At 41.2% G+C, this 26,161-nt stretch overlaps 1 protein-coding gene across 2 annotated transcripts in view; it reads right to left on the bottom strand.

Moving 5' to 3' along the window:
• The window catches only part of NUP160 (nucleoporin 160), a 74,897-nt gene that overhangs the window by 33,852 nt on the left and 14,884 nt on the right, over window positions 1–26,161 (bottom strand). For both annotated transcript variants that reach the window (XM_008968076.4, XM_003815170.7), the window contains exons 5-17: window positions 25,437–25,515; window positions 24,779–24,893; window positions 23,543–23,701; window positions 10,026–10,103; window positions 9,663–9,760; window positions 7,338–7,422; window positions 6,011–6,079; window positions 3,890–3,973; window positions 3,423–3,593; window positions 1,280–1,379; window positions 846–1,011; window positions 266–393; window positions 28–188 (exon numbers count right to left, since the gene is read on the bottom strand). In XM_008968076.4, coding sequence (XP_008966324.1) covers window positions 28–188; window positions 266–393; window positions 846–1,011; window positions 1,280–1,379; window positions 3,423–3,593; window positions 3,890–3,973; window positions 6,011–6,079; window positions 7,338–7,422; window positions 9,663–9,760; window positions 10,026–10,103; window positions 23,543–23,701; window positions 24,779–24,893; window positions 25,437–25,515 — 1,493 coding nt within the window. The remainder of the gene's footprint in view (window positions 1–27; window positions 189–265; window positions 394–845; window positions 1,012–1,279; window positions 1,380–3,422; window positions 3,594–3,889; window positions 3,974–6,010; window positions 6,080–7,337; window positions 7,423–9,662; window positions 9,761–10,025; window positions 10,104–23,542; window positions 23,702–24,778; window positions 24,894–25,436; window positions 25,516–26,161) is intronic.

The following is a 26,161-nucleotide window of genomic DNA, read 5'->3' on the forward strand; positions in this document are numbered from 1 at the left end:
ACAAGTTTTCCCTCAAGCAGTACTTACAGCATCTCCAAGCCTCATTAACAGCTGCTGTAAGATCAAAAGATCTCTGCAGATCAGGAAACGAGTACTGGCAATTTTATGCACCCCTCTGCACACAATATACCCTGCTGTGTTACTACCATAGAGCTGGGAAAGATTCATTCGAATATTCAAAGGCTGAGCTGTAAAAAGAAGAAAAATGGAGTTGAATGCATCATTGTTTTAATCAAAGAGGCACATTTGTTGTTCTGTCATTTACCTGGATTGAATCCCTTTTCCATTTCCACTTCTGTTTCATAATCCATTTCCCGTATAAGTAGTCCAATTGCATGGATTGGGTTCCTAATCTCTTGCAGTTTACTACAAATATCCTCCAACACATTTTCTCTATAAGGACAATTACAAAACTCTTATTACTACCGAGAATACGTAAGGCAAGTTCTATATGTCCTATAAGCTAAATACATTATGAAACAAGAGGACCAGATAAAGGAATGAAGATAATCACTCTGGCATATAAGATACAGTCCCTATACATAGCAAATTTCCTCTCAGTTTTTCATAAACAACACACAAAACAAACATGAGAAGAACACTTTTGCTTTTTAGAATTTTTAGCTCGGTTAATTGTTAAAGCATATTTTATAAGTCTATTTCTAGACTTGAAGTCGTGTTAAATTTTCTGTTAAAAGTAGAAATATGTACTTAGAATCATGGCACATCAGTTTGACTTTAAGCTACTATTCTGTACGCTCTGGAACATACATTAAAATTCCAACTTTGGCGCTAAAAATGCTGAATTTCCATTAGGAAATGCACTTTTCCCTAATTCTCCTTACACATCAATAGTGATCATATCTTCCAGAATCTGCTCTGCAGCCTTTTCCGGAGACTGTAGGTTATAACAACTCATTTCCATTATAACTGACATATCCACAGTTACTGACTCTTCAATCAGCCGGAGGCATTTTATAAGACACATGACATCCCGAGCGATATCCACATCTACAAATAAGAGAAAGTTAACATTTATGTCTTAAGCCAATGACAATCTATTGATTGATATTACATTAAAATGTTAATAATTAAATGACAAGAAATCTATCTGAGGTCTCAGAGATGCTTTGGTCTCTTAAGTGTTCATTAAAATATTTGTGGTGTGGTAAAGTGACCAAGACAGGTGTGGCAATCGATATTTTTTGTATCCATGTGAAACGAAGCATAGGGTTTATATAGGAAGGGGATTAAATATGGACATAACAATTACTATTACCATCAGATATGGTTGTCTCATCTTCTGTCAAAAGGTTCTCATAAGGCAGGAGATACAAATGATCCACTAAGGACGAGGGAATAAGGAAAGACAGGTACCCCTGGAAATACAAATTTTCCAGTTACATTTTTGTCAGTAAACTTTTAAAGGTATAAAATAATTGAGATGTGCATCTTATCATGAGGCAAACCCAAGTTGCAATACACTCTATAAAATAATAGGTGTAGTCTTGGCTGGGCACAGTGGCTCACATCTGTGATCCCAGCAGTTTGGGAGGCTGAGGTGGGAGGATCACTTGAGCCAAGGAGTTCAAGACCAGCCTGGGCATCATGATGAAACCCCATCTCTAAAAAAAAAAAATTAGCCAAGTGTGGTGGCACACAGCTTTAATTCTAGCTGCTAGGGAGGCTGGGGTGGGAGGATCACCTGAGTTTGGGAGGTTGAAGCTGCAGTGAGCCTTAAGAGTGCCACTGGGCCGGGCGCAGTGGCTCACGCCTGTAATCCCAGCACTTTGGGAGGCCGAGGTGGGTGGATCACGAGGTCAGGGGATCGAGACCATCCTGGCTAACACGGTGAAACCCCGTCTCTACTAAAAATACAAAAAATTAGCCAGGTGTGGTGGTGGGCGCCTGTAGTCCCAGCTACTGGGGAGGCTGAGGCAGGAGAATGGCATAAACCCAGGAGGCAGAGGTTGCAGTGTGTTGAGATCGTGCCACTGCACTCCAGCCTGGGCGACAGAGTGAGACTCTGTCTCAAAAAAAAAAAAAAAAAAGAGTGCCACTGTACTGCAGCCTGGGTGACACAGCAAGACCCTGCCTCAAACAAACAAACAAACAAAAGAAACAAGCATAGTCTTCAAATAACATCATTCTCATGAAAGACAAAGAAACGCTGATAACAGTTTGAGGTTAAGCTAAAGAGACACAATAACTAAATACATATATTAGATTGGATCCTGGACTTTGGGAGGCCAAGGTGGGCGGATCACCTGAGCCCAGGAATTTGAGACCAGCCTGGTCACAACATGGCGAAACTCCGTCTCTATTAAAAATACAAAACTAGCCAGGTGTGGTGGCGCGTGCCTGTAATCCCAGCTACTCTGGAGGATAGGCAGGAGAATCGCTTGAACTCAGTAGGCGGAGGTTGCAGTGAGCCGAGATTGCGCCACTGGACTCTAGCCTGGGCGACAGAGCAAGACTCTGTCTCGAAAAAAAAAAAAGATTGGATCCTGGATCAGGAAAAAAAATTATGGGCACAATTGGCAAAATCTGAATATAAACTATATATATATATGTTATATTTGGCAAAATTTGAATATAAGCTGTATAATATTATGTCAATATCAAATAACCTGATTTTTAAGTTGGGCTGTGGTTATTTAATATCTGTGTTCTTAGATACATGCCGAAATATTTAAGGATATTTAAGGATAAAGGAGCATGATATCTACAACTAACTTCTCAGTAGTTCAGGAAAAACTGTTTAGAGAAAGAAGAAAAGCATATGGAAGTTAACAAATGATGAATCCAGATGAAGGGTATACAGGAATTCTTTGTGCTATTCTTGTAACTCTTACCTTAAGTTGGAAATTACTTCAATATAAAAAGTAAATAGGCCGGGTGTGGTGGCTCACGCCTGTAATCCCAACACTTTGGGAGGCTGAGGCGGGTGAATCACCTAAGGACAGGAGTTCAAGACCCGCCTGACCAATATGATGAAACCCCACCTCTACTAAAAATACAAAAATTAGCCGGGTGTGATGGTGTACACCTGTAGTCCCAGCTACTCAGGAGAATTGCTTGAATCCCGGAGGCGGAGGTTGCAGTGAGCTGAGATCACACCACTGCACTCCAGCCTGGGTGACAGAGCAAGACTCCAACTCAAAAAAAGAGAAAAAAAGAAAAAGAAATAAATACAATAAAATACAAAAAAAGTATAGAGAATAACACAGAAAACTATTTAAATGAATGCATCACAATTTTAGGGGAAAAAATACAAATGCAAAGTCCTAAATGCTAACCGCAACATTCACCAGACTAACATTCGGCAAGAGCCACTGAACTTTTTGTTTTCTGAAGGCATTTTGTTATAACAGCCACTGAACTGTCTCAAGAAGGTCTTCTCTATGCTTTAGCTCACTTACTTTTTTCAGCAGGCACACCATGTTTGTGTGTGGATTCAAATGTAGGGCAAGAGGGTGAGAGAGGGCTTCTTGATACTGAAGACAACAGGCATAGAACTTGCACCAGAATTCTTGTTGTAAATTTCGAAACTCCTCCTGGGAGAATTCATACTCTGTTACACTTCCTTGAAGCTGGCAAAGAAGAAATGAAAGAAATTAAACTTTTGATGCCATTCAGGATCTTTGTCCACAAAAAACATAATTGTCCAATATCATTATACTAAGCTACAGCCAAATGAATATTCCTTACGTATTAAAGGCCATAGACTATGCAAATGTGTATCTGATTCTCTAGTTAAAAGGTTTAAACATTTATATGTTCCAACAAACAAGGTCAAGTGAAGAATTCCAGTAATTCCTCGGTCAGTACCAATCTGCCCTATATCAAGATGGAAGGAATTCTTATTCTTTCTCTACCCAAGCCTCACCTCATTTTCAACAGCTAAAGTAACTTCTTTCTTCAGTTCACTCCAGGAAAGATCCAAATTCCTCTCAGTTCCTCGGCAGAAAATCTAACATTAAAAGACATTTTAGACTTCTATATAATAGGCAAAACTGAATGAAAAACATTTCAGTTTAGAAGACATAGAGGCAATATAAAACTATATAATAGAGATTTGGCATACCTGGAACACACATCACCTGAGAGAAAGTTAAGAAACTGGGTGTATTTAGTCTGGAGAAAGGTGACCTGGAAAGATTCTTAAAATACCTGAAGGGTTGATTTACAGAAGAGAGGCTTCCTTTTCAATGACACAGTTTGGGAATAATAACTCCCACAAGAGGTAGTGACAAAGTGGTCAGTGGAGGTAGAGACAATTAAAGGCTGAATAACTATCACAAAAGCCTCAGAAGGCATTTCTGTTTTATGTGGGAGGTCAGTCTAAAATATTCTAATATAATTTTCAATTATATGAGTTATTGTATTTTAAATCCATCCATGAAGCTAAGTAGTAATTTAAAGAAGCCTATGCAAGCTGGGTGTGGTGGCTCATGCCTATAATCCCAGCACTTTGGGAGGCTGAGGCGGGTGGATCATTTGAGGCCAGGAGTTCGAGACAAGCTTGGCCAATATGGCAAAACCTTGTCTCTACTAAAAACTACAAAAATTAGCCGGGTGTGGTGGCATGCGTCTGTAGTCCCAGCTACTTGGGAGGCTGAGGCAGGAGAATCACTTGAACCCAGGAGGCGGAGGTTGCAGTGAGCCAAGATCGTGCCACCGCACTCCAGCCTGGGCAACAGAGCGAGACCCTGCCTCAAAGGGGAAAAAAAAAAAAGTCTATGTAACTTTTTTGTTGTTGTTTTAATAGAGATGGGAATCTTGCCATGTTACCCAGGCTGGTCTTGAACTCCTGAGCTCAAGCAATCCACCCCCTTGGCCTCCCAAAGTGCTGAGATTACAGGTGTGAGCCACTGCACCCAGCCAGAAGCCTTTGTAACCTTAAAAAATCCTTTCAGTTTTTTTTTTTTTTTTTTTAAGATAGGGTGTCACTCTGTTTCCCAGGCTGGAATGCAGTGGCATGATCAAGGCTCACCACACCCTTTACCTCCTGGGCTAAAGCAGTCCTCCAACCTAGGGCTCCTGAGTAGCTGGGACCACAGGTGCATGCATGCCACCACACCTGGCTATTTTTCTATTATTATTATTTTTTTTTTAGAGATGGGGTCTCCCTCTGTTGCCCAGGCTGCTCTCAAACTCCTGGGCTCAAGTGATCTTCCCTCTTCAGCCTCCCAAAATTTTGGGATTACAGGTGTGAGTCACTACCGTTGGCCAAAGAATCCTTTTGTAAAGCACTGGGCTTCTCTTATACAATGAATTTGAAGCCAAAAACTTTTTTTTTTTTTTTTTTTTTTTGAGACAGAGTCTCACTCTGCCGCCAGTTTGGAGTGCAGTGGCGCAATCTTGGCTCACTGCAACCTCTGCCTCCCGGGTTCAAGAGATTCATTCTCCTGCCTCAGCCTCCCGAGTAGCTGGGACTATAGGTGTGTGCCACCACGCCCGGCTAATTTTTGTATTTTTAGTAGACACGGGGTTTCACCATGTTGGCCAGGATGGTCTCGATCTCTTGACCCCGTGATCCATCTGCCTCAGCCTCCCGAAGTGCTGGGATTACAGGCGTGAGCCACCACGCCCGGCCTAGAGTTTTCTTGAATCTGAACCAAGTCAGACCTTCATTGTCCTAATAAAAAGGTTAAAACAGTATAACCAAAACTAAACAAAAAACCACTTTAAGTTTCTCTCAAGTACAGAGATTCTATGCAGTGCAGTATGGTATCTTTTTACAGTACTGTAGGTAGAGGTTTCTCTTTCTAACTCTGGCATGTGTCACTGATTACTGGGAAAGTGGTCCCCCCTCCAACCTCTCCACCATGAATACTGTATTTAATGGAAAGAACATTAAAAAAATTATAAAAGTATTTACAAACACACATATGTATGAATACAGAAGTACATTCAGTGTTTAATATATGCAAAAACTTAATAGTAATTATATACAGTAATAAAATAAGAAATAGTCTTAAACAAACAGTAAATTTTTTTTGCTGACCTGTAAAGCCTTACATAAAGCTTCATTTGTGAATTGTCCTGGTGTAAAAAGACTTTGCAGATACATCTCCTATTAGAACATTAAAACAAAAGTTACTATTGTCCTAAACAAAATTTGGAATTCAATACATAACACCAAAGTTTGAGTTTCTACTATATGAACATTGCCATTTTGCCCTTCTATATGTGGGCGATAACAGTAGTGCGGTTACATGTTTTCACACTGAAAGTGAAGACTGCAATGTCTTTGAGTCAACTAGAGGTACTATACTTAAAATGGTGTGCTCCTCACGGAGAGCTTCATTGGGTTCCGGCAGAAAACAAGCTTTGTCAAATGCCAATCTTAAATGGAAGAAGTAAATCTAATTGGTGATATACATTGGTAAGAGAACAAGTAAACGAAGCTGGTTTCTACACCATCTATGGTATTCATTTTATGACTCACATGTAAAAGAAATGGAACCAGTAATAATAGGTATTATATGCAAACAAAACAAAACAAAACAAAACAAACAGCAATAAACTCTCACAAGTAGGGAAATGAAGTAGAGAGAACAACATGGAAAAATCTCATATTGCCTAATGATTTTGACCAACTCTCCTAAACCAGATTTGCCCCCAAGTAGTAAATCTGACTAACAGTCATTCAAGTTTCCTTCCTTCTACTGAGCTTTTGGTAGATGATAAAATGACCAAATGAAGGAGAAAAACAACAGTTTTAGTAATCAGCATATGATTTTGGCTTTTAGACAAAAGCCAAGTGCCAGTAGTTAACTGGAACAATAAATAACTACCACCAATAAACTCTTGGGATTAAGAGTGCAGTAATATTCAATTTAAGATTTTTGAAGTATGTTTTCTACTCCTGCAAATAGTCATTGTTTCAGATCCCAAGCCCATAATCTTTAATGTCATTGTAATACTAAGGCATCAACTGAAAGCTTTTTTATTTATCCTGAGGGTGTCCCTTAAAAATGTGGAGATTTGGCCGGGCATGGTGGCTCACGACTGTAATCCCACCACTTTGGGAGGCTGAGGTGGGTGGATCACCTGAGGTCAGGAGTTGGAGACCAGCCTGAACAACATGGTGAAACCCCGTCTCTACAAAAGTACAAAAATTAGCTGGGTGTGGTGGTACATGACTGTAGTCCCAGCTACTCGGGAGGCTGAGGCAAGAGAAATGCTTGAACCTGGGAGGCAGAGGTTGCAGTGAGCCAAGATCATGCCACTGTACCCCAGCCTGGGCCACAGAGCGAGACTCTGTCTCAAAAAAAAAAAAAAGATCAAAGTAAATCATTCCCTTATATAACATTTGAGCATCTACTTACTCTGGGGTCTTGATCATCTCTGATGACAATCTCTTCCTCTGGCAGAGGCTGCATAAAAACTGGATTCCACTGACCTGCAACATTACTAGAGACAAAAAAGTCCACCCGTTTATACAGAAATGATCACTAAAAATGAAATGTATGCTGTTGGCAGTATCTGGGCAGGGAGGACCCCATCACGGAACCCGGCAATGACTGCTTCATCAATTCTATTAAAAACATTTTTTTTTAAATAAGAAAGAAAGAAACATTTTTAGCAGAGCCTAGTTTTTATACAAGTTTGCTTACCATGTTTTAATAAGTATCTTCCTAAAATTGAAACTCATTGTTTTAGATCTCAAGCCCATAATCTTTAATGTCATTTTAACACTAAGGCATCAAATACAAAGAATAGCTAACTTTTATTCTACATTTATTATTTGCTAGATATTATGCTAGATGCAGTTTTAGACATTATTCATGTATGCCTTATAATTCTTTGGATATAGTACTCCCATTTCACAGATGTACACAGTGAGGCTGAGGGTATATCACAGCTAGTAAGTTGCACAACTAGGATTCCAACCCTGCTCCAACTCTGCAGCCTGTGCTTTCTGACTACTTTGCTCAAATGCCATCTACAAGGAGTACTTTTTTTATCTTCCCAGGTATGGCTTGAGGTCAACCTGGAGGGCAATCATTCCCAGAATTCTACCTTAGGCTCTAGGGTTATCAGGGACCCAGAGGGTTCAATTAGTTCAGTGGTCTTCAAGCTCTGTCCCAAGGGAGCCTCTACAGATGTTTCAGGGGTTAGACAAGTGTTTGCTTCAAAATGGTTTGTTTTTTATTTTTGGCCAAATTTAGCAGTGGAGGGCTGTATGCCAACTTTAGTGACACTAATGTTAAGTTCTGACAATCCATTATCATGGGACCAGCCAAAAATTGTTTTGTAAAATGTATTTTTAACTACCTAAAGCTTGCAAACTAATATCATCTACATTAAAAAATATTAGATACCAAATATATCTAACATTAGGTATAATCAACATTAAATTGTGTTATAATTTTATACTCATAAAATACTACACATTCATAGCTCACTGAAGCCTGAACTCTGAGGCTCAAGTAATCCTCCTGCCTCAGTCTAAGGTGCATGGTGCCACCACACCTGGCTAGTTTATTTTATTTATTTATATTTATTTATTTATTTTTGAGATGGAGTCTCACTTTGTCGCCTAGGCTGGAGTGAATGGCATGATCTTGGCTCACTGCAACCTCCGTCTCCTGGGTTCAAGAGATTCTCCTGCCTCAGCCTCCTGAGTAGCTGGGATTACAGGCACATGCCACCACGCCCGGCTAATTTTTGTATTTTTAGTAGAGATGGGGTTTCACCATGTTGGCCAGGCTGGTCTCAAACTTCCAACCTTGTGATCTGCCCACTTCAGCCTCCCAAAGTACTGGAATTACAGGCATGAGCCACCGCACCCGGCCACTAGTTTATTTTTTATAGAGACAAGGTCTTGCTATGTTGCCTGGACAGGTCTTGAACCATGGCCTCAGGCAATCCTCCCACCTTAGCCTCACAAAGTGCTTGGATTACAGGTATGAGCCACTGTGCCCAGCCCTGTTTTAAAATAAATTTGAGAAGCACTGCACTTGTCCAATCTATTTCTCATCTCATGATGAGAAAATTGAAAACACAAAGGCTATAGTATCCTAAGGAAGTTGCAGGAATCAGGAATAGTCTTAGCTTAGAAACAAAGAAAACTCCCAGATTAGAGGTATTTTGGATATGTGCTATCTCTCCCAAGAAATATGACATTCTCATTTTGTCCTAAAACAAAAATGTAAAAAATAACACAAAATGCACAAGAGGTATTTCAGGAAGACAGTAACAAGACGAAAACCCAGGGCTGAATTATTATTCGAATGAAAACCCTTGACTTGGTTCTACATAAAAAGCTCCCTTGTCTTTTTTTTTTTTTTTTTTTTTTGAGATAGAGTCTTACTCTGTTGCCCAGGCTGGAGTGCAGTGGAGCAATGTTGGCTCACTGCAATCTCCGCCTCCTGGGTTCAAGCGATTCTCATGCTACAGCCTTGCCTCCCGAGTAGCTGGGATTATAGGCACCTGCCACCAGGCCCAGCTAATTTTTTGTGTTTTTAGTAGAGACGGGGTTTCACCATGTTGCCCAGCCTGGTCTCGAACTCCTGAGCTTAAGTGATTTGCCTGCCTCGGCCTCTCAAAGTGTTAGGATTACAGGCATGAGACACGGCGCCCGGCCTCTCGTCTTCTTAGCATGAAATTGCTTGGGGTGAGGTAGGATGACAGAATTAAGTGACCCATACTGTTCAAAGTTGATGTATTTCACTACTGTTTGGTTCTCAGCATCATGCCACAGGGCCCAGATATCCGTGGAAGTTAAGGCAAAGTCAATCAGTGTCTCCTAGGAGGAAATGTGGGAAAAAAAGGGATAAAATAAGAAAGAAAGTAGTAGTTCACGGTGACTTACTTTTTCATCAGTAGGAGAGGTAAATGTATGAAAACAAAACATGGTACCACATGAATTTGGTAAAGTCTAAATGAAATTTTGTTCCATATATCATGAAATAATTCCATTTTAAGACTACAATCCCATTATACCATAACAGAGTTAGCCAATACTTCTTTTTCTTGTACTTATGTGATATGCAAAGGATGAATCAACCTACCTGAGAAGTGAACAGTGAAGAAATATGATCGAGACTATAGCGATTACTCTCAGTGCTCACCAACTGGAAAATGCAGAACTGTTAAAACACAAGATGATCATTTATTACCTGAAATAATCAACATGTTACTTTTCGAAGCAAGGGCTATTACCATTCAGAAACCTTTAAAAAAAAAATTTTTTTTTTTTTTGAAAGAAGAGTCTTGCTCTGTCGCCCAGGCTGGAGTGCAATGGCACGATCTCAGCTCACTGCAACCTCCGCCTCCTAAGTTCAAGCTATTCTCCTGCCTCAGCCTCCGGAGTAGTTGGGATTACAGGTGCCCGCCACCATGCCCGGCTAATTTTTGTATTTTTAGTAGAGATGGGGTTTCACCGTGTTGGCCAGGCTAGTCTCGAACTCCTGACTTCATGATGTGCCTGCCTCGGCCTCCCAAAGAACTGGGATTACAGGTGTGAGCCACTGCACCCGGCCAAAAATTTTTTTTCTTTTCTTTTTTTTTTTTTTAATACGTTAAGTTCTAGGTTACATGTGCACAACGTGCAGGTTTGTTACATATGTATACATGTGCCATGTTGGTGTGCTGCACCCATTAATTCATTTACATTACGTATATCTCCTAATGTTATCCCTCCCCACTCCCCCTACCCCAGAACAGGTGCCAGTGTGTGACGTTCCCCACCCTGTGGCCAAGTGTTCTCATTGTTCAATTCCCACCTATGAGTGAGAACACGTGGTGTTTGGTTTTCTGTCCTTGTGATAGTTTTCTCAGAATGATGGTTTCCAGCTTCATCCGTGTCCCTACAAAGGACATGAACTCATCCTTTTTTATGGCTGCATAGTATTCCATAGTGTATATGTGCCACATTTTCTTAATCCAGTCTATCATTGATGGACACTTGGGTTGGTTCCAAGTCTTTGCAATTGTGAATAGTGCCACAATAAATATACGTGTGCATGTGTCTTTATAGCAGCATGATTTATAATCCTTTGGGTATATACCCAGCAATGGGATGGCTGGGTCAAATGGTATTTACTGCAGAAATGATCCCTGAAAGTATAGTCTTCAAAAATTTTTTTCTTTTTCACCCACACAGGCCAGGTAGAACCACTTTATTTTAATGTAGTAAAATACACATAATGTCAAATTTACCATTTTAACTATTTTTAGCAGTGTTAAGTATATTCACACTGTTGTACAACCAATCTATAGAACTCCTTTCATCTTCACCTTGCATAACTAAAACTCTATACTCAATAAACAATTTCCCATTTCCCTTCAATTCCTAGCCCCTGGTAACACCACTTTACTTTGTCTCTATAAATTTGACTACTCTAGGTACTCCATGTAAGTGGAAGGGTCATATATTATTTGTGTTTTTGTGACTGGTTTATGTCGTTTAGCATAATGTCTTCAAGGCTCGCCCATGTAGTAGCATGTGTCAGCATTTCCTTCCTTTTTTCTTTTTTTTTGATAAGGAGCCTCGCTCTATCGCCCAGGCTGGAGTGCAGTGGTGCGATCTCGGCTCACTGCAAGCTCTGCCTCCCAGGTTCCTGCCATTCTCCTGCCTCAGCCTACCGAGTAGCTGGGACTACAGGCGCCTGTCACCACGCCTGGCTAATTTTTTTGTATTTTTAGTAGAGTCGGGGTTTCACCGTGTTATCCAGGATGGTCTTGATCTCCTGACCTTGTGATCCATCCGCCTCGGCCTCCTAAAGTGCTGGGATTACAGGTGTGAGCCACTGCTCCTGGCCTTCCTTCCTTTTAAAAACTGAAATATTCAACTGTACGTACATGCAACAGGTTGTTTACCTATTTGTTGTGGATGGACACTTGGGCTGCTTTAACTTATTGCCTATTGTGAGTAATGCTACTATGTATATGGCTGTACAAATATACCTTTGAGACCCTGCTTTCAATTCTTTTGGGTATATATATATATATATACACATAGAAGTGGAATTTCTGGAATATATGGTAATTCTATGTTTAATTTTTTGAGGAACCACTATATTGTTTTTCATAATGGCTGCAGCATTTTACATTCCCACTAGCAATGTACAAGAGTTCTGATTTCTCAACAACAAAAGAGTTCTAATTTCTCCATATCCTCGCCAAGACATTTATTTATTTATTCATTCATTCACTCAATTGTAGATATCCTAATAGGTGTGAGGTGATTATCTCACTGTGGTAAAAAAAATTATTTGTTGGCTGGGTGCGATGGCTCACACCTGTAATCTCAGCACTTTGGGAGGCCGAGACAGGTGGATCATGAGGTCAGGAGATCGAGACCATCCTGACTAACATGGTGAAATGACATCTCTACTAAAAAAAATACAAAAAAATTTAGCCGGGCGCAGTGGCACGTACCTGTAGTCCCAGCTATTCGAGAGGCTGAGGTAGGAGAATGGTGTGAACCCAGGAGGCGGAGCTTGCAGTGAGTCAAGATCGCCCCACTGTACTCCAGCCTGGGCGACAGAGCGACTCTATCTCAAAAAAAAAAAAAAAACAAAAAAACCCCAAACTTATTTATTTTTATTTTTAGAGACAGGTCTTGCTCTGTTACCCAAGCTGCAGTGCAGTGACATGATCGTAGCTCAACGTTAACCTCCAACTCTTGGGCTCAAGCTATCTTCCTACCTCAGCCTCCCTAATAGCTAGTAATGCAGGCATGTTCTACCCGACCCAGCTTTTTCTTTTGTTTTTTTTTTTTTCACGTTAATTTAATTTAATTTATTTTTTGAGATGGAGTCTCGCACTGTCGCCCAGGCTGGAGTGCAGTGGTGTGATCTCAGCTCACTGCGAGCCCCACCTCCTGGGTTCACGCCATTCTCCTGCCTCAGCCTCCCGAGTAGCTGGGACTACAGGCGCCTGCCACCACGCCCGGCTAAGTTTTTGTATTTTTAGTAGAGACGGGGTTTCCCTGTGTTAGACAGGATAGTCTCGATCTTCTGACCTCGTGATCTGCCCGCCTCGGCCTCCCAAAGTGCTGGGATTACAGGCATGAGCCAACCGCGCCCGGCTGGACTTTTATTTTTTGTAGGGACGGAGTCTCACCATGTTGCCCGAGCTAGTCACAAACTCCTGGTATCAAGTGATCCTTCTGCCTTGGCCTCCCAAATTGCTGGGACTGCAGGAGTGAGTTACAGTGCCTGGCTCGATGAACTTTTTAAATAACTTTTTTTTTTTTGGAGACAAGTCTCGCTCTGTTGCCTAGGTTGAAGTGCAGTGGTGTGATCTCGGCTCACTGCAACCTCTGCCTCCCAGGTTCAAGCAATTTTGCCTCAGCCTCCCAAGTAGCTGGGATTATAGGTCCCCACCACCATGCTCAGCTAATTTTTGCCTTTTTTTTTTTTTTTGAGATGGAGTATCGCTCTGTCACCCAGGCTGGAGTGCAGTGGTACGATCTCGGCTCACTGCAACCTCTGCCTCCTGGGTTCAAGCAATTCTCCTGCCTCAGCCTCGTGAGTAGTTGGGATTTACAGGCACGCACTACCATGCCCAGCTAGTTTTCGTATTTTAGTAGAGACAGGGTTTCACCATGTTGGTCAGGCTGGTCTCAAACTCCTGACCTCAAGTGATCCACCCACCTCGGCCTCCCAAAATGTTGGGATTACAGGCATGAGCCATACAGCCTAATTTTTGTATTTTTAGTAGAGACAGCGTTTTACCATGTTGGCCAGGCTGGTCTTGAACTCCTGACCTCAGGTGATCTGCCCACCTCGGCCTTCTAAAGTGCTGGGATTACAGGCGTGAGCCACCAAGTCCAGCCTAAATTAACTGTTTTTATAAAGAAAATTTACTGTAAATTGATAAGAGTGATGATGACCCTTATATGCAGCTGTTCACAAAAAAGTATTAAAGAAAAAAAAGCAGCAAAATTCCCTTTTGAGAAACATAGTGTATGAAATATGAAAAAAAATATGTAGTGCTTATATCCATTGTAGCCTGAACCTGTGTTTTAAAACCTACAAATCTCAATCCATTAGTGGGACATAAAATCAATTTAGCAGGTCTCAAACAGCATTAAACAAACAAACAAACAAACAAACAAAAACCCAACAGTCCAAGCTGGTCTTAAATTCCTGAACTCAAATGATCCTCCTGCATCAGCCCCGAGTAGCGGGAACTATACATGTGCACCATCAGGCCCAGCCGAAGATCAGTTTTTGTGAAGAAAAAAGAAATAAAATACTACAAGTTCACTATAATCTGGATAGGCTAACAGTGTTACATAGCTGTCAAAAAAGTTATTCTGATTTTAGGCTTCAATGAAGAATCATAATGCTCAAAACAAAGGAAGTAATAGCTCTGCTCAATTTGACACACTCCTGAACTACTACATTCATTCCAGATCTGACCTTTAGAGCAGTGGTTCTCAAAATGTGGTCCACAGATTCCTAGAGGTCCCTGAGACCATTTCAGGGGGTCAGTGAGGTAAAAATCCCCCCCCTTTTTTTTTTGAGACAGAGTCTCTCTCTGTCACTTAGGCTGGAGTGCTATGGCACAATCTCCGCTCACTGCAACATCTGCCTCCTGGGTTCAAGCAATTCTCCTGCCTCAGTCTCCCGAGTAGCTGGGATTAAAGATGCCCGCCACCACGCTTGGCTAATTTTTGTATTTTTAGTACAGTCGGGGTTTCACCATGTTGGCCAGGCTGGTCTCGAACTCCTGACCTCAGGTGATCTGCCCGCCTTGGCCTCCCAAAGTGTTGGGATTACAGGTGTGAGCCACTGCACCCAGCCCCAAACCCTTTGCATAATAACACTGCATTATTTGCCTTTTTCACTTTGTTGATATTTGCATCAATGATGCAAAATCAGTGGTGGGTAAAATTACTGGTGTCTTAACATAAATCAAGGCAGTGGGACCAAACTGAACACCCTTTCAAGAGAAAACCACTCAAGAAACTAGGAAGAAAGGGGAACCTCCTCAACACAATATAAAGGGCACTTACGAAAAATTCAGGCTGGGTGCTGTGGTTCACACTTGTAATCCCAGCACATTGGGAAGCCGAGGTGGGTGGACTGCTTGAACTCAGGAGTTTGAGACCAGGCAACATGGCGAAACCCCGTCTCTACCAAAAATACAAAAAAATTAGCCATGCGTGGTGGCACACACCTGTGGTCCCAGCTACCTGGGAGGCTGAGGTGGGAGGATCGCTTGAACCTGAGAGGTGGAGGTTGCAGTGAGCTGAGATTGCGCCACTGCACTCCAACTTGGGTGAGAGAGAGACACTGTCTCAAAAAAAAAAAAAAAAATTCACAGCTTACTGTTGCATCACAATGAAAAAAAAGAAAAATTCACAGCTAGCATTATACTTAATGGTGAAACACTGGTAACTTCTCCCTTAGCAATACAAATCAGGAATGAGGCAAAGATGCATAGCATGGCCAACATGGTGAAACCTCGTCTCTACCAAAAAATAACAACAATATAAAAATTAGCTGGGCATGGTGGCACATGCCCGTGGTCCCGGCAACTCTACTCAGAAGGCTGAGGTGGGAGAATCGCTTGAACCAGGAGGTTGCAATGAGCTGAGAGTGCATTCACTGCGCTCCAGCCTGAGTGACAGAGTGAAAAAAAAAAAAGACGACAAAAAAGATGTAGGTTCTTGCCACTTCTATTCAACATTGTACTAGAGGATCTAGCCAGGACAATTAGTACCCACCTCCCTCCAAAAAAATTTTTTAAAACCCTACAAGAAAGAAGGAAAAGAAAAAAAGAAAATGCATCTAGTTTAGAAAGGAAGTAATAAAACTAACTTTTTTGTGAGACAGGGTTCCGCTCTGTTGCTCAGGTTGAAGTACAGTAAGGCAATCAGGAATACTGCAGCCTCAACCATCCAGGCTCAAGTGATACTGCCATCTCAGCCCCTCAAATAGCTGGTACTATAGGAATGAGCCACCATGCTCAGTTAATTTTTGCTATTTTGTAGAGACAGGGTTTTGCCATGTTGCCCAGGCTGGTCTGGAACTCCTGAGCTCAAGCAATCCGCCCACCTTGGCCTCCCAAAGTGCTGGGATTACAGGTGTGAGCCATTGTAATCAAAAGTTTATTTGCAAGTGACATTATCTTGTATAAAGAAAATCCTAATGAATCCATTACAAAATCTATCAGAACTAATAAATGAGTTCAGCAAAGTTGCAAGATACAATTATGAATATACAAAAATCAACTGTATTTCTATCAACTTCCAATGAGCACTCTGAAAATGAAATTAAGAAAATAATTTCGTTTATAATAGCATCAAGAAAATTTCATTTACAATAGCATCAAAAAGAATCAAATATTTAAGAAGAAATTGAACCAAAGTATAAAACTTACACTCTGAAAACTAAAGCATCCCATGTTCATGGATCAGAAGACTTAATATTGCTAAGATGGCAATATTTTATAATATCATCTATAGAGGCAACACAATTTTTATCAGAATCTCAGCTAACTTCTTTGTAGAAACTGACAAGCTGATTCTAAAACTCATATGGAATTGAATGGGACCCAGAATAGCCAAAACAATCTTGAAAAAGAAGAACAAAGTAAGAGGGCTCACACTTCCTGGTGTCAAAATTTCCTACAAAGCAAGAGTAATCAAGACAGTGTGGTACCAGCACAAGGTCAGATATATAGATCAATGGAACAGAATTGAGAGCCTAGAAATAAAACCATGTGTCTAAGGTCAAATGATTTTGAGAAGGGTGCCAAGACCATTCAATGTGTTAAGAACTATCTTTTCAACAAATGGTGCTGAGAAAACTGAATATCTACAAGCAAAAGAATGAAGTTGAATGCTTACCTCACACTATTAAAAAAAACCCCACAAAACTAAAAAAATGAATCAAAGTCCTAAATATAAAAGCTAAAAGTATAAAACTCTGAGAAGAAAACATAAGAGTAAATCGTTATGACCTTAGGTTTGGCAAAGGATTCTTAAGGTATGACACTATGAACAAAAGCAACAAAAGAAAAAATAGATAATCTGGACTTTATCAAAATTAAAAACATGTGCTTCATGGGACACCATCAAGAAAGTGAAAAGACAGCTCACGTGGTAGAAAATACTACTTGCAAGTCATAAATCTGATTAGAGATTTAGATCCAGAATAATACAGTTACATACTATATAATGATGCTTTGGTATATGGACCACATATACAATGGTGACTCCATAAGATTAAGTTTATAATACCATTTTGTTTGTTTCTTTGTTTTTGAGACAGAATCTTGCTCTGTTGTCCAGGCTGGATGGTGCGATCCCGGCTCACTGCAACCTCCACCACCAGGTTTCAAGCAATTCTCGTGCCTCAGCCTCACAAGTAACTGGGATTACAGGCACGTGCCACCATGCCCGGCTAATTTTTTCTATTTTTATTAGAGATGGGGTTTCACCATATTGGCCAGGCTGGTCTCAAATACCTGGCCTCAAGTGATCTACCCACCTTGGCCTCCCAAAGTGCTAGGATTACAGGCATGAGCCACCGCACTGGCCTGTTTACAGAATTCTTACAATTCAATAACAAAAAAGACAAACTAATTAAAAAATGGGCACATGAGAAGACTGAAGCTGGATCCCTTCCTTACACGATATACAAAAATCAACTCAAGATGGATTAAAGACTTAAACATAACACGCAAAACTATAAAAACCCTGGAAGACAACCATAGGCAATACCATCCTGAACATACGAACGGGCAAAGATTTCAAGACGAAGACACTAAAAGCAATCTCAACAAAAGCAAAAATTGACAAGTGGGATCTAATTAAACTTAAAAGCTTCTGCACAGTAAAAGAAACTTTCAACAGAGTAAACAGACAACTTACAGAATGGGAGAAAATATTTGCAAACTATGCATCTGACGAGGGTCTGATTTCCAACCTCTATAAGGAACTTAAATTTACAAATGAAAGGCAAACAACCTCATTAAAAAGTGGGCAAAGGACATGAACAGACACTTTTCAAAAAAGAAGTATGCAGCTAACAAGCATATGAATAAAAGTTCACTATCACTGATCATTAGAGAAATGCAAATCAAAACCACAATGAGATACCATCGCACAGCAGTCAGAATGGCTATTAAAAAGTCAAAAAATAACAGATGCTGGTGAGGTTGCAGAGAAAAGGGAACATTTATACAATGTTGGTGGGACTGTAAATTACTTCAACCATTGGGGAAAGCAGTGTGGTGATTCCTCTAAGAACTAAAAACAGAACTACCATTCCACTCAGCAATCCCATTACTGGGTATATAACCCAAAGGAATACAAATCATTCTACCATAAAGACAAATGCACATGAATGTTCATTACAGCACTGTTCACAATAGCAAAGACATAGAATCAACCTAAATGCCCATCAATGACAGACTGAATAAAACATGGTACATATACATCATGGAATATATGCAGCCACAAAAAAGAACGAGATCATGTCTTTTGTGGAAACATGGATGGAAGTGGAGGTCATTATCCTCAGCAAAATAATGCAGGAACAGAAAACCAAATACCACATGTTCTCACTTATAAATGGGAGCTAAATGATGGGAACTTATGAACACGAAGAAGGAAACAACAGACATTAGGGTCTACTTGAGGGTGGAGGTTGGGAGGAGGGAGTGGAGCAGAAAAGATAGCTATTAGGTGCTGGGCTTAATTCCTGGGTGATGAGAAAATCTGTACAACAAAGTCCCATGACATGAGTTCACCTATGTAATAAAGCTTCACATGTACCCTCAAACCTAAAACAAAAGTTAAAAAAAAAAAAGGGCAGCCGGGCGTGGTGGCTCATGCCTGTAATCCCAGCACTTTGGGAGGCTGAGGCTGGTGGATCACCTGAGGTCAGGAGTTCGAGACCAGCCTGGCCAACATGGTGAAACCCCGTCTCTACAAAAACACAAAAATTAGCCAGGCATGATGGCGTGAGCCTGTAATCCCAGCTACTTGGGGGGCTGAGGCAGGAGAATCGCTTGAACCTGGGAGGCGGAGGTTGCAGTGAGCCGAGATCACGCCACTGCACTCCAGCCTGGGCGACAGAGCAAGATTCCATCTCAACAACAACAACAACAATAAAAAAGCAAATGATGTGAATAAACATTTCTCCAAGGAAGATACACAAATAACCAATAAGCACTAAAAAGATGCTTGGCATCATTAGTTATCAGGAAATTAAAACAAAAACCATAATGAGATAATACTTCATACCCACTAGGATATCTAGAATTAAAAAGTCAGATAACAACAAGTGTTGACAAGTATATAGCAGCAGTATTCATAATAGACAAAGGGTAGAAACAACAAAAATGTCCAACACAAATGAAAAAATTCCAACACAAATGAATAAATAAATGGTGGTATACAACTGAAAATTATTCAGCTATAAAAGGAATTGAAACCACCTTCGCAAAAATCATAACAGTGAGAAAATTATGACAATGAAAGAGGTCTGGGCCAGGTGCAGTGGCTCACGCCTGTAATCCCAGCACTTTGGGAGGCCGAGGCAGGCGGATTACCTGAGATCAGGAGAGACCAGCCTGGCCAATATGGCAAAACCCCACCTCTACTAAAAAAATACAAAAACTTAGCCAGGCATGGTGGCATGCGCCTGTAATCCCAGCAACTTGGGAAGCTGAGGCAGGAGAACTGCTTGAACCTGGGAGGCAGAGGTTGCAGTGAGCTGAGATCGCGCCACTGTATTCCAGCCTTAGTGACAAAGCGAGACTCTCTCTCAAAAAAAAAAAAAAAAAAAGAGAGAGACAGATCTGATCTAATAAATTCCTTTTTTTTTTTTTTTTTTGAGACAGAATCTTGGTCTGTCACCAGGCTGGAGTGCAGTGGCGCAATCTCTGCTCACTGCAACCTCCGCCTCCCAGGTTCAAACCATTCTCCTGCCTCAGCCTCCTGAGCAGCTGGGACTACAGGCATGCACCACTACGCCCAGCTAATTTTTGTATTTTTAGTAGAGAAGGAGTTTCACCATATTGGCCAGGAGGGTCTCGATCTCCTGACCTCATGATCCGCCCGCCTCAGCCTCCCAAAGTGTTGGGATTACAGGCGTGAGCCACTGTGCTGGCCCACAAATTCCATCTTGTCTTTAATCTCCAAACTGCCTCTGGTCATTCCTGAGCATGGGCAAGGCTCACCTTGGGAGAAATTTAATTTATAGTTGAAATAATAATAGCCCTTCCCCAAAACCAAACCACCTTGGTAAAACTAATGAAAGCCCACCAGGTTAGGAAGATGAGAGGGGCCCGAATTCATAGTTAAATGATTATCAGTCATTATTCCGGAGGTCATAAGATTTGCAACTTCCCCAATTACTTCTGTAAATAACATCACCATTGTAGCACCTTACACTGGCCTTTTAAAATGTGTTTTCGGTTTTTTACATTTCTGGCCCCAGCCAGATGAGCAACTCTTCTGTGGCCCCGACCCAGAAGCAGACTCAGCGCATAGGATGGTTTTCCACACTCCTACAATTGCATCTCCAACCAGTCAGCAGCACTCATAGCCTCGCCCTGCCTGGCAAACTATCTTTGAAAAACCCTAGCCTCTAAATTTTCAGGGGGGCTGATTTGAGTTAACAGTAAAACTCCGGTCTCCTGTTTAGCTGGCTCTATGTGTATTAAACTCTCTCTATTCCAATTCCTGTCTTGATAAATCAGCTGTATGTATTGGGCACTTACAGAATGAAGTGCTGACAACACATGCTACATGGATGAACCTTGAAAATATTAAGCTAAGTGAAAGAAGCCAGTCACAGAAAACCACTTATATGATTCCACTGACATAATATGACCAGAATAAGTAACTTTATAGAGACAGAAAATAGATTAGCAGTTGTGTAGAGCTGGGAAGAAATGGGGGAAGGGAAGAATGATAGCTAAAAGGTATGGGGTTTCTTTTTGAGGTGATGGAAATGTTCTAAAGTTGACTATGGTAATGGTTGCTCGTATCTGTGGATATACTAAAACTCATTGAATGGTATACTTTAAATGGGTGAGTGAATTACATCTCAAGAAAGCTGTTTAAATAAATGAATAGGCTGGGCGTGGTGGCTCACACCTGTAATCCCAGCACTTTGGGAGGCTGAGGCGGGTGGATCACCTGAGGTCAGGAGTTCAAGACCAGACTGGCCCACATGGTGAAACCCCACCTCTATTAAAAATACAAAAAATTAGCCGGGCATGGTGGCAGGTACCTGTAATCCCAGCTACTGTGGAGGCTGATGCAGGAGAATTGCTTGAACCCAGGAGGCAGAGGTTGCAGTCAGTTGAGGTCACGCTACTGCACTCCAGCCTGGGTGACAAGAGCGCCAAACTCCATCACAAAAGAAAGAAAAAAAAAAGAATAAAGTGAACCTGTCATTTCAGGGAAAACAAATGACAGTATTTGTTGCCAATGATACATTTCAAGTTTTAAAGTGAAAACTATGATTTCAGAAAACTTCGTATCCACTAACATGAACTCCAGAGCTTCACAAGGCTCTTCTGAGAGATCACCAATGATAATATCATCAATGATAATAGTTGTGCAGAAAGGGTTAACATAGCAGGCCTGAGGCTGCTCTCCTTAGAAAGTCTTGCTTGTACTCTGGGAGGCCGAAGTGGGCAGATCACAAGGTCAGGAGTTCGAGACCAGCCTGGCCAATATGGTGGGCGCTGTGCCTCTAGCAAGCTTTCCTGGGAAACAACATTTTACACACATCATCACAATTCAGTGCTGGAAGAATTAAGCATGTCCTGTGAGACTCTACTGGGAGGGGACTCTTAGACGATTGTGTCTGGCTTCAGACTTCACTCCATGTGCCTTTTCCCTTTTTTCACTTTGCTTTGTATCTTTTCACTGTAATACATTTTAGCTGTCAGCACAACTACATACTGAGCCCTATGAGTCCTTTCAGAGTATTACTGGACATGGAGGTGAGGTGGTCTTGGGGATTACCCCCCAAAACAGTAATTTAGATACTGCATAATAAAATGTGTCAATCCACATCCAGCCAGTTTTAATTTCTAATAAATTATAGATATAACCCACATAAACAAAAGCTCTTTGCAGTTCTCGGTAAGAGTATAATAGGGTCCCGAGACCAAAAGTTTGAGAACCACTATTTTAGTGTGACAAACTAATTGTAACATGTCGAGGAGACTGATCAACAGGATGTTACATGAATAACAATGGAAGGAACTAAGGAAGTTAGAGCAGGGTCAATTCTCCTACCACCCACAACCTACATGCAGAGAAGAGTGTACTTAGAGGAGATAGATAGGTATGTTCAAATAGTTCAAGGGTTGTCCTCCAGAAGAGAGAATAGAACAATTATGTGCAATCAAGATAAATGTCTTGATAGCATGATACTTTTGGGCCATATTAGGAAAAAACTGCAAGAATGAGCTCTTCCTCTTCCCTTCCATTCTGTTCCTGAGCAATCCAATCTAAAAACCTAGAGCAAGGTAGATATCCTTGCTGGCCAGAAGGTAAGGGTCGGGGACCTGGGGGGTTGGGGTTCGGCATAAGGAGTCAGTCTGAACAGGTTGAAGAGAACATCGGTGCAGGCATGTCCCAGCACAGGAGTGAGAACACTAGTGAGTGAGAAGGGCGTGCATGCAGGGGTGATATGGCCAGGTGTGATGAGGCAAGAGCCTAGGGACCTAAGAAGACTGTCCACATTTGGGACTGCCTGACTTCAGGGGGAGGAGCAGGAACAGTTTGAGATGGCTTCCACATGGACAGAAAGCTTGGTGCAGGATGGAAACTCAGGTTGGGTGAGGAGGAGGTCCATTGCATGGGGGCAGTCTGGTGGTCTCAGGGCCCAAACAGGGTAAGGAGGGCACCCACATTGGAGGAGCAATGTGGAGTGGGCTATGAGATCCCAACAGAAGTGAGAAGGGCATCCAGGAAGGGCAGTGGCCTAGTGTGGGGACTCAGTGGGGGAATCAGAGCTCCTGCATAGTAAGGGAGACAGACCCTACCTCACTGGGCTGTTATTAGGATTAAATGGATAAAACGCATATAGCATATGAGCCCAGAGTAAGCATGATCCCAGTGTCTGCTATTATTAATGTGCATAAAGGGACTGGCACAGCACCAAACACACAATACTCAACAAATGGCTGTTTATTAAATGATTACACTATTACATCACATCCTACGTATCTCATCTACAGACAGCAGCTACTGTCTGGATGCTAAGCAAATTTATTTAGAAAAATTAACTTAACACCACATAACACCTACATCCCTTTCAGGAATTCTGTTTTTTCACCTAGAACTCCTAATTTGCTCTTCTTGTTTAGTTTCTGTTAACTTTTCCTTTCATGTTACTTTAAACTCTCTACTTCCTTTCATACTGACCCCTCCTTCAAGATCTTCTAATTCACATAGTAGCATGAAACCCAACCATCACCTCAGAAACACATCTAGGTCGGTGAAAAGAGCTTGAACAGACTCACTGAGTCTACAGCCATTTCTCCACATCAGTACACACAGAATAACTTGGTATGTATCTTATTTGTTTCATACCTGTCCTCGTTTTGGTGCATGCATGTATATCCCCAGGTAGAGTCCCATGGTGGGGGAATAAGCAAGCCGTAATTTGTGTCCAGTTCCAGCAGTAAGCCGAAGGTCTTTCTTCACAGGGACATACTCCAGCATGTCAGCTACCATTAGGCACATTTGCTCCTGTCCAAGAAAATAGTTAATAGGTGATATTCAAGGGATATTCAGGCTAGAAGAACATACCTTTTGAAAGGATGGACCTTTCATTATATCTACCGCTCTATCTAGTTTATCTGCTAAAAGACCTTACAGGTTTTTGTTTTAAAAGGGCTAACACAGGCTGGGCGCAGTGGCTCACGTCTGTAATCCCAGCACTCTGGGAGGCCGAGGTGGGTGGATAACCTGAGGTCAGGAGTTCGAGACCAGCCTGGCCAACATAGTGAAACCCCATCTCTACTAAAAAATACAAAAATTAGCCAGGCGCAGTGGTGCATGCCTGTTATCCCAGCTACTTGGGAAGCTGAGGCAGGAGAATCACTTGAACCTGGGAGGCGGAGGTTGCAGTGAGGTGAGACTGTGCCATTGCATTCCAGCCTGAGTGACACAGCGAGACTCTGTTTTGGGGGAAAATAAAAAGAGGGAGGGAGGGGCTAACATGAAAAACATCTCTTCAGTCTGAAACATAAGATCAGACTTATATAAAATATAAGCTGTATTTTTTAGATGAATCTTGAAAACCATTTTACCAACTTACATTTTAAAAACATATTTGTTGCTCTTAAATGAAAGGTCCAGTCTGGGTAACATGGCAAAACCCTGTCTACAAAAAATACAAAAATTAGCCAGGTATGGTAGCGTGCCCCTGTAGTCCCAGCTATTTGAGCAGCTGAGGTGGGGAATTGCTTGAGCCCGGGAGGCAGAGGCTGCAGTGAGCTATATTCATGCCACTGTACTCCAGCCTGGGTGACAAAGTGAGACTGTTTCAAAAAATTAAAAAATTAAAAAAAAAGTGAAAGGTGTACTTTGTACTACTCTTTCAGTGTTCCTGTTAGGTTGATAATTTTTCCAAATAAAAAGACAGTAAGTTAGGAGGAAAATATATGCAAAATAAAGCTAAATGAAACTGTCTGAATCTGGCAGTGACCAATAAGTTCCAAACCAATTGATCTAATAATCTTTAGAGAAACAGCAAAATTTACTTCAATTCTCATGATTCACAATCCTGTTTTAACTTACAGCAACTATAAATGTAGCACTTACCTTGTAAGACCACATTCGTAGTTTATGATCCTGACACAAAGCAAAGATGAAGGCATCATGCTCCACACAATGAACAGCAAGACTGAGGGGACGATCTGAAGGCGACTGGTCACCCCTAAAACATAAGACCCAGTTTTAGAGTTTTACTGCTGCAAAGAATCTGATCATTAGAATTTGCAATTCAAGAAATATAATAAAATTATAAATGTACACTCTTAGCAGAAGGACCAAGAGCTTATATGCTGGTATAAGACAACTACATTTCTATTTGGTTTATCGCCAATTACTATAATAAAATTTAAAAGGCTCTACATAACAATGGAAGACTGTTTCCTTTTATATTGTTTTCCTGTAACCATCAAAAACTTTCTATTTCTAATAATTTTACACGAAACTGGATTTGGGTAAGTCAGGGCAGAGCACTGAACTGGATATTGTGAGAATATAAACAAGCCGATTTATGCTGACAAGGCATCCAATTGCAGATGAAAGGGACTCGGGAGTGTGGCTTTCCTCAGATGGAATTTAATGTTATTCTGACCGTTCTCCTTTCCAGTATAATGTTTGCCTTGGAATAAGACTGGAAACAATAACTGCCGACCAGTGCAAAAAGATTAAATTCTTGGGCCCTTTGATTTACCTGCCAGACACCACTCACCTGATAGCTGTTGGCATCCAGCCTGTAAGCAATCGTTGCATTACTGAACTCTGTTTCAGTTCCACAACTGACACCATACCTGCAATGATATCCAAGGCACCTCTTGAACACACTTAGAGAAACCCAAAGGCAAGAATGATGTAACCATGAACAAGGTCTTTATAATAGGCAACAGACTTCCGTATTTCTGTACTAACAAAGGTTTAGGATGTAACTTTCCTGCATATATCACACCTAAAATATTTTGAATCATTATTAGATCCATAAAAATAGCATTTTTATACTTCTCGTGGAAATTTTTGCCTTTTACAGACAGTAACCCATATTGCCACCCAGCAGAATCACTTCATTCTTTCTAAAACAATCACTAGGTACCTTTCATGTGCCAGGCACAGTTCTAGATGGTAGTGACATAGCAGTAAACAAAACAAATTTTAAAACTCCTGTCCTCCTGGAACTTATATTCCTTTGGGGGAAGGGGAGAAGCAGAGACAGTTAAATTAAGTAGAATGGTAGTAAGTCAGAAAAATAAGACACAAAAGGAGTACAGAGAGTGCCAGGATATAGGGAGGGCAGGCAGGGGCACTGCAATTTTGAAAAGGATGGTCAGGGAAGGCCTCAACAAGGTGACATTGAGTAAAGACCTAAAGGAGCTGAGGGAATGAGCCAAGCTAGTAGCTGACAATACCAAACAAATGCCTTGTTGAAGTAGGGGTGTTCCTGGC

This window comes from Pan paniscus, chromosome 9 (genome assembly GCF_029289425.2).
Source record: "Pan paniscus chromosome 9, NHGRI_mPanPan1-v2.0_pri, whole genome shotgun sequence".
NCBI lineage: Eukaryota > Metazoa > Chordata > Mammalia > Primates > Hominidae > Pan > Pan paniscus.